Source organism: Aegilops tauschii, chromosome 1 (genome assembly GCF_002575655.3).
Source record: "Aegilops tauschii subsp. strangulata cultivar AL8/78 chromosome 1, Aet v6.0, whole genome shotgun sequence".
Lineage (NCBI taxonomy): Eukaryota > Viridiplantae > Streptophyta > Magnoliopsida > Poales > Poaceae > Aegilops > Aegilops tauschii.
Window position 1 is genome coordinate 478,698,424 of NC_053035.3, and position 12,482 is coordinate 478,710,905.

At 43.3% G+C, this 12,482-nt stretch overlaps 1 protein-coding gene across 1 annotated transcript; it reads left to right on the top strand.

The window, feature by feature from the left end:
• Positions 1–9,775: 9,775 nt before the first annotated feature.
• LOC109763919 (mitogen-activated protein kinase kinase 9-like) lies at positions 9,776–11,199 on the top strand. The gene has a single exon (XM_020322800.4). It carries the CDS (start codon positions 9,902–9,904, stop codon positions 10,952–10,954), a length of 1,053 nt encoding a protein of 350 aa, XP_020178389.1. The 5' UTR covers positions 9,776–9,901; the 3' UTR covers positions 10,955–11,199.
• The last annotated feature ends 1,283 nt before the right edge of the window (positions 11,200–12,482 follow it).

A 12,482-nucleotide genomic window follows, 5' to 3' on the forward strand; every position in this document is an offset into this window, starting at 1 on the left:
TGTCAAGGTCTTGGATGTCGGGGCGGCGGCCTTGGTGGTGGGTTCGCGAGGCTCATGGGCAGAGCCCGTGGCTTGGTGCTGCCCGGTTGCAACGGCCGTGTGGGCGGCGTGGTAGCCAGGGTGTGGCGTTCGGTGGTGGTGATTGGTGACCGGGGTGAAAACCCGCTCTATCTTCGGACGGACCGGCGGCGGCGAAGCTCGTTCCCTTCTTGAAGGCGTCGTCGCGGCTCTCATTGCCCGTCGTGTTGCTCCAGGGGAAACTCTGATCCTCGGATCGGGCGGTGGCGGCGCTCCGGTGTCGTCCCTTTCCTGAAGGCGCCGCCTTGGAGCCCACGGTTCGTCATATGCGGCTTCACCTATTCGCGTAGTGCTAGGGATGGTGTTGCTGCGCTCAGCGCCTATGTATCATGCCTTGGGTGGGTGTGTGCGTCTGTTGTGGGGGTGTGCGTTTGTACCGGATGCTGTTGATCATTTCTTTATATATAAAGCGGAGCGAAAGCCTTTTTCGATATAGTTCATTCAGTCAAACAATCCAAAATTAAAACATGCATATACTTCATCCAAAAGCCACCAAATGGATCGAGTTTGATCAAAAAACCACAGCATAGCATGTCTTCATGTCTTCATGCCATGGGCAGAGCCTCTCAAATTCATACTACACAAACTCAAGCACTTTCGTGCTCACCACTACCATGGCCACCACCACCACCATGGCCGCCATCCACCACAACCATGGCCACCACTATCACCACCATGGCCAACAAAGCCGACCTCCGATTGGGCCAAGATCTCCCCGCAGTGAGTTCCTGACACTTTCTTGTCGTGGCATCCATCGTGCTCGGGTACATGAACATGATAGCACAATCTTCTGCCTTCTTCCCTTTTGCAAGCCTCTCCTCCTCGAGTGTAATCTTACGCTCCTCTGTTTTCATCTTCCTCGTTTGGGCCGCCAACTTTGCTCTCCACTTCTCATCCTCCGTGTACTTGAGAGCTTGTTCCACCTGGCCTTCTCTTACTTGCGTTCACCTCCCAAATCTTTCTTGGTCTCAATCGTAGCACAAAGCTCATATTTGTAGGTATCGACGCCTCGATGCTTCTTCCTCTATTCTACACTCTTTTGCCCAACCTTTTGTAAGGATGGAAAATTCCATCCTCTTTGTCATTAGCTTCAAAAGATATGCTAATTTGTGACCTCTTCGGTGTGGTTTCGAAGTTTCCTCGGATCCACTTCTCATTGCCAACTAGTTCCTTATAGCAATGGTGTCATGTGAATGCCCTGCCGCCGCCTTTCTTGTTGTGTTGCTTGTATAGGTCTTGGATGAGAGGTCCACAATCTGTGATTTGCACCCCACTCAGTAATGCATGATTTACTTGATCAACACAAACCAGACCATCAGTTGCATTGCTCTTGGATCACACCCCACCGGTGGGAAAGAGAGCCTTGAGTGCAGCAGGAGTGGATGGCCGCATTGTTGCATTAGTAGTCTTCAATCCTACTAAAAAAATCTCCTTCATTTGATTTGTACCAACCGAGGCATCAGGCGAGAAATCCATCCAAGCAAAGCACAATGCAATGTCTCATCTTGGCTATAGTTCATTGTCCTTGCCCTCTTTGTGCTTGCTCGTGTCTCCACGGGATCACTGTCCTCCTCCACTCCGGAATCATCATCAAGTCTGCTCTCTTCTTCTTGATCATTCCTCGCATAGTCATAATCTAGACCGTCGAGGCCGAGTATGTGTAATTCATCCAATTGAGACAAGAAAAGTTGTAGCATTATGCTCCTCCACACTAGAATCAACAACAACAAGCACGTCACAAAATCGTCGCTGCAAACCATCATCAGTCATCAATATCCATAGCAAAAGCTACAATCAACAACTTTTTTTACCTCTAGAGCATATCTTCGAACACTTGGTGGCGGCCATGGACCTCAACCTCGACTGTATTGCCGAACGTGCCGGAGAAGGAGTTGATGGGTGGCTGGAGAAGGCGCGCGAGGCACAGGATAGGGAGAAGGCATTGCATGGACGCTTTCTTCCTTTTCTTGGACGATGCTCGGCAAAAAAGATTTTCTAAAATATGGAAAATGATGAAATCAGAAAATATTTTTGAATTTGAAAAGAAGTTCACAATTTTCATTTTTTAATAAATTTGAAAATTCAGAATTTTAAAAATGCCCACTAAATTTTAAAAAGTTCATGAATTTTTTAAAAAACTGTGAATTCGAAAAAACAAAGATTCCCAAAAAACTCACAAATTTGAAATATATTCATGATTTTCTAAAAATTATTAATGAATTTGAAACAAAAAGGTAAATAAAAAATATTAAAAGAGAAAAATGTACAAAAAGTAGAGTAAAGACCCGATCAAAAACAAAAAAACAAAAAATAAATAAAAGTGAGAAGACCCACCTAAAGGCTTTACAAAACCGGAATGAGTGGTGCAGCTCGGCGGCAAAATGCACACAAATGACCTTGAGACAAAACTAATTCACAAAATGAGCGGTGGATGAAACTTATTCACCCAGCTGACCCTTTTGTGTAGTGCCCGACACGTCGGCGCTACACTAAACTGTGTACGTAGCGCCGAACTCACAGGCGCTACACTTCTGTCCAGCATGACACCTCAGGACCCACACTTGATTGTGCAACGCCTAACAAATAGGCGTCACACTTGATTGTGCAACGCCTAACAAATAGGCGTCATACTGCAATGTGCAACGCCTAACCCAAAGACGCTACACATGAACTTAGTAAAAGCAGTGGACAAAAAGTTTTCATAGTGCAGCGCCTAGCACCAAGGCGCTGCACCTGAAGACTAGGCGTTGCACTATGAAAGCCTCCCCACCAAGCCTAGCTGCGCGAGGCCACACGTATACAACTAGCTGGCGAGGCTACACATAAACAACTCTGAATGTTCATACTTGGTGGTTGCGTTGGGCGCCGGGCCTAGGTACGAGTACTAGAACTTAATTCGTAGCAAATGATGAAGTGCTAATTGTGCGACTCTTCCGGTACGTACATGATGGGACTGGGTTAATAGTTTTCTTCCGGTACCGCACGCAGTGTTTGGATCAGTGCCTCACATTTATTGCACATATTTTCCTTGAGTTTTCTCCCGATACAAAGATGGATATCAAAACATACATGTCCCGATAATATTCCTTGTGCATTAGCAAAACACACAAAATATTTTTAATTGCACAATTAGCGTTGGATCAAGAATTTTGTAACCAATATTTCCACGCCAAAAATCAACATGTTATCGGATGATAACCCGCGGCCAGTACCACCAGCGGGCGGAGCGTTAGGACAAGGGTGCCGCGGAGGAAGAAGACGGTGGCGCTGGCTCGTCGGAGGAGGCGTCCTCCATTTGCACGTCTTGCTGGCCTGCCAATCGGCGGCAATGGCAGCCATGGCCTTCTTCTGCTCCAATGTCAGCCCGTACCAGAGAGCTTTGGCGGCGACGGGATGCATGTCGGGGAGTGGTGCGGTGAGGGATGACTGTTGCACCGGTGGGTGGTAGAGGACGGACGGGTGGCGCCGGAGGAGACGCCTCGGCAACCGCGTGCTATCAATGAGGGCGGCAGACGGATGGACGGGTGGCCATCGTGTCGTTTGAACACGCGGCAGTCACCAACACCGGGAAGCGGCGCGGGCGGCGCTCTCTCGACCGACGCGCCGCTTCAATGCCGGCGCCAGTAAGCGGTCGCGTCCACTCTGGCCGGCATGAATGCGGGCGTTGACGCTCTGGAGCAGTGCTGACCGAAAACGCGCGGGAGAAGGGAGGAATTTTTGGTGGGTCAGGATGATCAGAACCGGGCTTGGGATCGATCTGGACTCCGACAAACCTCTTCCACTTTTATCTCTGTTTTACGAGAGAAATCGCGTCCGGTTACTCTGTGGACCGATACAAATTAGAGTTGGATGAATTCCGTGGTCCGGACTATACAGTCTAAACAGTTACGGGAGATTTGTGAATTGCCGTTGGAGTTGACTTGTGGGCGTATGGTACATGCAGGCGCACGCTTGTGGATCCATGCAACAGTAGCACTGTCTACTCTCTCCGGCCTTCCTAAACTAATGGTGGATAATGGAAAAGGTGACTGTGATGAGCCGCAATTCTTTACTGCAATTCTTTACTGGTGTCGGGTGGTTGCATGCACGCATTCATGCAATAATGCTTGCAGGCTTTCACGCTGACGCACACGAATCACATCAATCTATCTATCGCTCCATCGCAGAGGTACGTACGGCCGAGACGTCTACGGATTAAGTTTTTGTCCATGTGTAACGCCTTTGCATTAGGCGTCACACATTGCAGCATAACGCCTATCTATTAGGCCGTTGCACGATTAAAGATGGGTCCCAGGCAGATACCGGGGTGCCAGGCGTTGCACAATGTAGTGTAACGCCGACGCGTCAGGCGCTATAAAAAAGGGCCAGTTGAATGAATAAGTTTTGCTCATGGTTCATTTCGTGAATTAGTTTCATCTCGAGGTCATTTATGTGCATTTTGCCCAGGCCCACTAAATTCGACCGCTCGGCAGCAGTGGGCGCCTCGTACCGGGCACGACAATGTCTCGCCTAGATTAGCCTCACGTCAATAAAAAAACTACGACTATGGGCGGGCCCAGCGCGAACTACAGTTCTTCAGTGCTTTTTTTTCTCCCGTTTGCTTTTCATACTTTTGCATTAGTTTTTGCTACATATTCTAAATTTTCTAATATTTAAAAATATTCAAAAAATATATATAGAAAAACGCACAAAAATGAAAAATGTTAGATGTATTTTTTTAATAAAGTTAAATGTGTATAGAAAAAAAGCTACTCTATAAGAAAATTGTAAAATATTAATCATGTATTTGAAAAAAATTGTTAAACATGTACATAAAATTGTTCCTGTTGTATAAAATAATGTTTAAAAATTTTGGGACAACATCAAAGAATATTAAAAAAAGGCAGCCCGGAGCATGTAGCTCCTGCTTGCGCATGGTCCGGAGAAGGGTCCGATCACTTCAGATCGATTGTATGGAGCCTTTTCCTACATTTTTGTAAGAAGCGGTTTCCAGGAGTTGAACCAGTGACCTCATGGCGCCAAGGCTACATCAAAGAATATATATGGAAAAAATATTAATCATGTATTTGAAAAATGTTAAACATATATATTTTTGGTGTATACAAAAAATGTACAATGTGTATGTAAAAATAGACATAAAAATATTAGTTTCCAAAAATGTTAATCATATACTCCCTCCGTCCCAAAATTCTTGTCTTAGATTTGTCTAAATACGGATGTATCTAAAACATCCGTATTTAGACCAATCTAAAACAAGAATTTTGGGACGGAGGGAGTATTTGAAAATGTTAAATATGAATAAAATTGTTCCTTATGTATAAACAAATGTACAATGTATTTGAAAAAATGTAGATATAAAATAATATAGTTTAAAAAAATGCCAATCATCTATTAGATAATGTTAAACGTGTACATAAAAAAATTCCAAACGTATATTAAAAATTACAAATGTGTATGAAAAAGTAAAACTTCCAAAAAGATAAACATGTATTTAAATTTTTTTATTACCATAAAAAGTTCATCATGTATTTTAATAAATATTGTACTTTATTCAAAAAAATATTAAAAACATGTATTAAAAGAAAATGTACGTTTTATATTTGAAAAATGTTCAATGTGCTTCAAAAAATCGTGCCACGTGTACACTGAAAATTTATATGGTGTACTGAAAAAAGGAGACACTTGTTTAACAAAAAAGAAACCGATCTAAATCAACAAAGGAACAGAGAAAAAACATAGAAACTCAATAAAACTGAAAAATGCAAAAAAAGAAAAGAAAATGGAAAGCAACGAAAATGAATGCAAAAAATGGAAACGATGTAACCCAAGAAGGAAACAAAGGAAAGAAAGAAACCTGGAAAAGAAACAAAGAGAAGCGAAGAAAAACAAAGTAAGAAAAGCAAAAAACAGTGAAAATCAAGAAAAAACAAAGAAAACACAAGAAAAAGAAAACCTGGTAAAAAATCATGAAGAGATGAAGAAAGCATGTGAAAAAACATAGAAAGACAAAAAATACCATGAAGAAACAAGGAAAACTTAAAAATAGGAAACAAAAGAAAAATAAATAAACTGAAAAAACCCGAACCGAACGAACGAAGAGTAGCGATCGAAGGAGAAAGCCAGTGAACTTACAAAAAGAAGACCAAATCGAACCGTTCAAGTAAATGATGCGAGATTAAAATAGTTGAAGCGAGATATAGTTCTCGCGCCTCATACAAATTGCATTGTATACGGATTTCATGCTTTAAGTGCCAAATATTATGTTTCTCCATATGGATATATTAGTAGCACATAGGTATGAGAGCCCGCGTTTGACACCCCATGCATCAAAATGGTAGGCAAACGCATAGAGCTTCCATGACTAGGCCGGCCTATGTTAGCGGTATGTACTATAGATTATGTTACCAAGTTGGTAAAAGCAATTCCGACGTATCATGCTGACGGTGCTACTTTCGTAAAGATGATTAAAGATATCATCCTCCTCAGGTTTAGAGTGCCTAAAGTTCTTATTACTGATGGTGGATCTCATTTTATACAAGGGGTTTTTAGGAGTATCCTACGTAAGGATGGAGTTACACCTCGCGTAGCATCTTCCTACCATCCACAAATGAGTGGGTAGGTGGAGTTGTCAACCCGAGAGTTAAAACAATGCGTTAGAAGACGGTGCAAAAAGTCAAGGACGAATTGGGCACGAAAGCTCAACGACGCGCTTTGGGCACATCGCAATGACTACAAAAATTCTATGAGTATGATGCCACATAAAATGATCTATGGTAAGGCATGTCATTTACCTTTAGAACTAGAGCATAATTTTTTGGGCGATTGTTAGATGTACATGCTCCAGATGAATTTAGAAATGAAGCTTATGAAATTGCTCGTCTGTTATAAGAAAAGGTTAGGATGCGGCATGATAGAAGGATCTTGAAACAAAAGTTTCACGCTGGAGACAAAGTTCTCCTATTAACTCCCATTTTAAGTTATTTCTAGGAAAGTTTAGGTCCAAGTGAGAAGAACTCTATAAGACCGAAGAAGTTTATAATTTAGGAGCTGTATGGTTGAAGGGGGATAGGAATACTCTGCGGATCGTAAACGGACAACGCTTGAAGCTCTACCTCGCAGATGAACAATAAGAGAGATAGGAAATAAACTTCATAACGACTGAAGAGGCTATGCCACTCGAGAAGGCGAGAGGCAATTCGGTAAACTATAATCATTAATAAAACTCTAGTCTTCACTTATAGACTAGGAGTGAATTCAATAGGAGTTACTGAAGACCTACCATTTGAAGTGGTTCTAATTTGGAAGGTAGACCTATGAAATATTTGTCTTTTGGGTGCTTTGGATCTAACCCCACAAGAAGAAGAGAAAAGGACCTCAAGATTTTTTTTAAAGAAAGGCAATTCTGGACAAAGGATGGCGCAAGGTACGCGTACCTCTGCTCATACCATGTGAACGAGCAAAGTCCAAAGAAACCGGGGCAATTGACGACATTCGGTACAAGAGCTCACACTCTTACTAGATCTCGTACCGCTCGGAGGAGACAAACAGAAAGTCTCATTTTCGAAGACGGCGCAAGGTACGAGCTACTGTGCTTGTACCATTGCTCATACCGCCGGGCAATGCCAAGTTACAGAAGGTCTGATTTTCAAGACAGCCTAGGGTACAATAGGCTGAGCTCGTAACAATGGTCGTACCCATCCTCGACTTTATCGACAGGTTTGAAAATAATATTCAGGTTTTATAAATTATTCATTTTTTAAAAAAAATTCTGGTTTTCAAAACATATTCATAAATTCAAACATAATAGTAGCAGTATTGAAAATTGCTTGGAAATTTTCAAGAAATGTTTGTGCATTTCAATAAAAATTCAGAATTTCATAAACATGTCTCATTTTCAAATTTTCCATATAAATTGAAAAAATGTTCACATTTTCAAAGAACTTTCATGGTTTTAAAAAATTGCTCAGATATAAAAAATTGTACTTTTTTTTTAATTTGTAACATTCAAAAAATGTTAATATTTTTTAAAACTGGTCATGAATTTCAAAAATTGTTCATGCTTTTTTAAAATGAAATAAAATAGAAAACCTAAAAAAAGGGTCACTTTATTGTACGGTTTGCTACAATAGCTGATCCACATAAGTACGGGAGCATCCTATTTGACACTTTGTGCATGAAAGTGCTCAAATGTTGGGCAAATGCACAGACCGTCCACAACTAGTCCGGCCGTTATGTACTGTAGAGATGAGTCCAAACGATTTTGTTTTGTATTTTAAACATTCTTCTCAAAATTTTAAAATGTTCTCTAATTTATTCAGAATTACAAAATGTTAGTATATTTTAAAAGGTCCCAATTTTTTAAAATATTCTTGAACTTCAAAAATAGTTCTCAAAGTTAAGATTTTTTTTCTCAAAAAATATCGTATTTACTATTTTTGTAGAAAAAATAAGGAAAAATTAAATGAAAATGGAAAACAAAAAGTTTAAAAACTGCAAGAAAATCGGTGGGAAGGAAATAATGTCGAAAATGAAAGAATCAGAAAAACTAGCAGACCCAGCTACTTCACACCCTATGCGAATGGGCAACAATTTCACGCAACTAGGATACCACGTGTGTTGCTGCGGGAATTACTTGATGAAAATTGGGTTTAACATGAGAATGAAAATTAAAAACACATATAACTATATATATATATATATATATATATATATATATATATATATATATATATATGTGATTATGCATAGTAGTAACAATATTTATGTAATATAAGTAGAATAATTGAATGAAAAATATTTTCTCACGCACGGTTGAATGTTGTGGTGGGTGTTTTTCCATGCATGATTGCATGTTAAGATGGGCCTTATCACGTTCATAATTGTATGAAATGCCCATGAGCAATAGATCAAAAACTAGATGTCAGTTGGCTTACCCTAAAAAAAAAAGATGTCAGCTGGCTTGGTTAAAGGTGAAGAGGAATTTCAAATGAGGGGTATCCAGAAATTGGAGTTCACTTTTTCTTTCGGGGATACATGCCTTTGAGATTTTGCGAGTGGTAGTAATGCAGAATAAGATTGCTGGATCTAAAACCGCCGAACAGACTCGCCTTTGAAGCTCGGCAATGATGAAGTTGAACCGACATAGTTTCGGACAACACGACGAGCCAGATAGAGCACGATACGGTGCGACGCCACATGGATGTCGACCGAAGGTTGGTCATCCCCAGAGGAGAGGCTGCCATTGGCGGCAGCAGTTGTCCATGTCGATGGCTATGCCGATGCAAACCGATCTTTCGATGGAAGTACATATATGTCTTTTTTTGCTTGTCTACAGATATTTATGTTTTTTAATATATTTGTAAAAGCTTAGGCACGCCATTTTTGGACAGAAATAAAAGTGGACCAAAAGTAGAAGGGGGCATTTTCCACGTGACACGGCATGCAGCTCATGTGCTGTGCACAGGTCGGCCCTGCGCCGTTCACGCGCAGACGCACAGCCTGTGATTGTGAAAGAGTAAGTAATAAAACTGAAAAAGTGAAACGCGACAATCGTGAGCTGTGGACTGCGCCAGGCGACCACGGTTTGGTTTGGTTTGAACGACGACGACGGACGACGGCCCTTTCCTTCCTTCCTTGGTCTCTACTCCAAGTCGCTTTCCAACTCCGATCCCTTCTCTCTCCGACAGTCGGTCCACCGCTGGCAGTCGCTGACGGGTGGTCCCCGTGGACTCGTGTCCTTGCCTGCAGGCCGCTAAAGCCGAAGCACGGGGCGCGTCCGGCCAAGCTATAGCTGCTTCTGGAAAAACTGCTGCCTCGCGTCCGCATGGCGCCCGGCGGCACGATGCCCCCGTGCGCGCCCCACCTCATGTTCCGCCGCCCGGACCTCGCCGCGCCTGCGCCTCACGCCGCCGTCATGCCGCCGCCTGCTGCCACTGTCACGGACAAGGAGGAGGAGGAGGATGGTGTGGAGCGCCGACTGAGGCTGTCCGACCTTGAGTGGCTGGCCGACCTAGGCGAGGGCGCGAGCGGCCTCGTGACCAAGGTGCGCCTCTGCGGCAGCACCGCCGGCCCCGCGTTCGCGCTCAAGGTCGCGCACTACCCCGACGACACCGACGCGGGGAGGGAGCAGGACGAGGTGCTCCGCCGCGCGTGCGGGGCCGGGCCGCCGTCGCCGTACGTCGTGCGCTGCCACGCCGTCCTCCGGGGCGCCGGGGGCGAGCCCGCGTGCCTCCTCGAGCTCATGGACGCCGGGTCGCTCCACGACGTCCTCCGCCGCCGGGGCGGCCGCGGCGGCCTCCCGGAGCCCGCGCTCGCCGAGGTGGCCGCGCGCTGCGCCCTCGGGCTCGCGCACCTGCACGCGCGCGGCGTCGTGCACCTCGACATCAAGCCCGACAACCTGCTCGCCAGCGCCCGCGGGGACGTCAAGATCGCCGACTTCGGCGTCTCGCGGATCTTCTCCCCCGACGGTCACCGCTCTCCCCGGGTCTCCGTCGCCGTCGGGACCACCGCATACATGAGCCCCGAGCGGTTCGCGCCCAACGCCCAGGCCGGCCCGCGTGGGGCCTGCGCCGCCGACGTCTGGAGCCTGGGCGTCACCGTCCTGGAGCTCTTTTTGGGCCACCGCCCTGTCCTGCCTGCCGAACGGACGCCGTCCTGGAAGATGCTCAAGGAGGCCATCTGCTACGGCGATCCTCCGTCGGTGCCGGAGAGCGCGGCGGCGTCGGTGGAGCTGCGCGGGTTCGTGGAGGCGTGCGTGGTCAAGGATCCTCGGAGGCGCGCCACGGTGCAGCAGCTGCTCGCGCACCCGTTCGTGGCCGGCCGGGACGTCGAGGCGTCGCGCCGCGTGCTACGAGAGATCATCGTGGAGACCATGTAAGATATCGGGACAGAGACAAAATCAACTGTATTCTTGAGATGAACTCTACTACTGTAGTTCTTTTTGAGTTATTTGTAGCTATAGATTATGGTGAGGATTTCTTTCATCAACCTGAACTTTTAGACAAGTTAGGTACTCTTTTTAACTATTCTTATTAGTATCATGGTTTTTTGTTTGTCTCTCTTTTTGGATTTGACAATCCCAAAAGTAGTTTTGGTCTAATTCAAATTTCCTGATTTATCAAATGGTGGAACATTTTTTGAAATGCATGGTCATTTTTTGATCAATGAACATTTTATGGATGAATAAATTATTTTGTTGATTTGACAATACACTAACAGTTTTTGAATTTTCAGGACATTTTTTCATTCATGAACATTTATTGAATTGGCGAAGTTTTGTTCAATTTTATTAACATTTTTATAATACACGAACTTTTTTAAAAATCATGAGCATTTTTTGATTTCCTGAATAATTGTTTTCAAAATTCGATTTTTTCCAATAAGCAAGCATTTTTTTACAAAATTGTGAACATTTATTGTATCCGCAAACATTTTATGATTTATTAAATATTTTATTTCAATATTCCCATTTTATTTCATTTTTGGAAATTTATTGAAGTCCCGAACTATTTAAAGTAGGAACAAAGAAAAAGGAAAAAATAGAAACGAAATTTGAAAAACAGGCCGCCTAGACATGGGTCGACCCAAACGGCACGTTGCGTCTTCTCCCAGCGAGTAGAGCGCAGTATAGGAGGTCCCTACTGCATTGGCCGGCCCAGGCCGGGGATTCCCCTGTGTAAAACATTTTTTTATCACTTATAGGTGGCATTGATGGGTTATATTTTGCAACTTTCGGGCAAATTCTATGGTGCACTGACGGAAGCAATAGCCCTTTATTATTAGGTATAGGGGTATAGACTTAAATTTTGGATTTAAGAATTATAGACAAAGGAAAAATCAATTATATGTTGGGGGTAGATAGTGTCGGAAATGGATATGAAGCGAATATGGAGTGGTACGGAGACATAAGCAATTATTTGTCTGTAATCCCTTAAAATATGCGAAAAAATAAAATAAAACAAAAAACTAGTCATGAGTGGTTAGCACATGTCAAAGTTATATAAAAATGAATGTAGATAGTAGCACATGTCAAAGTTATATAATGCAATATCGAATGTTTCCTTTTTTTAGAATCAACCGGGGCTCGTGGCATATATCAAAGTTATATAATGCATGTCAAAGTTATTATTTTAAAACAAATAAAGGCTCGAGACTCCATATTAGATTATATATTGATACATAGTCCAATGTTTCGAGCGAGTAAGGTAAGAGGTGCATGTCTATTGAAATTTGATAGAACCAAGAAGAGAGATGAAACCAAGAAAACCACATATGTGTTTTAATGTAATTTGAATTGAATGATGTAACTTGGGACCAAGCAGCTGATTGTATTTCTCCATTAAAGAACTTAAAAAAGAACAATGCAAAAATTTGAGGACAAATGCCTCAGAGATTATTGTATATTC

Excerpts from the sequence above, each read along its gene's own strand:
- LOC109763919 (XM_020322800.4), top strand. The coding sequence starts at position 9,902 with ATGGCGCCCGGCGGCACGATGCCCCCGTGCGCGCCCCACCTCATGTTC.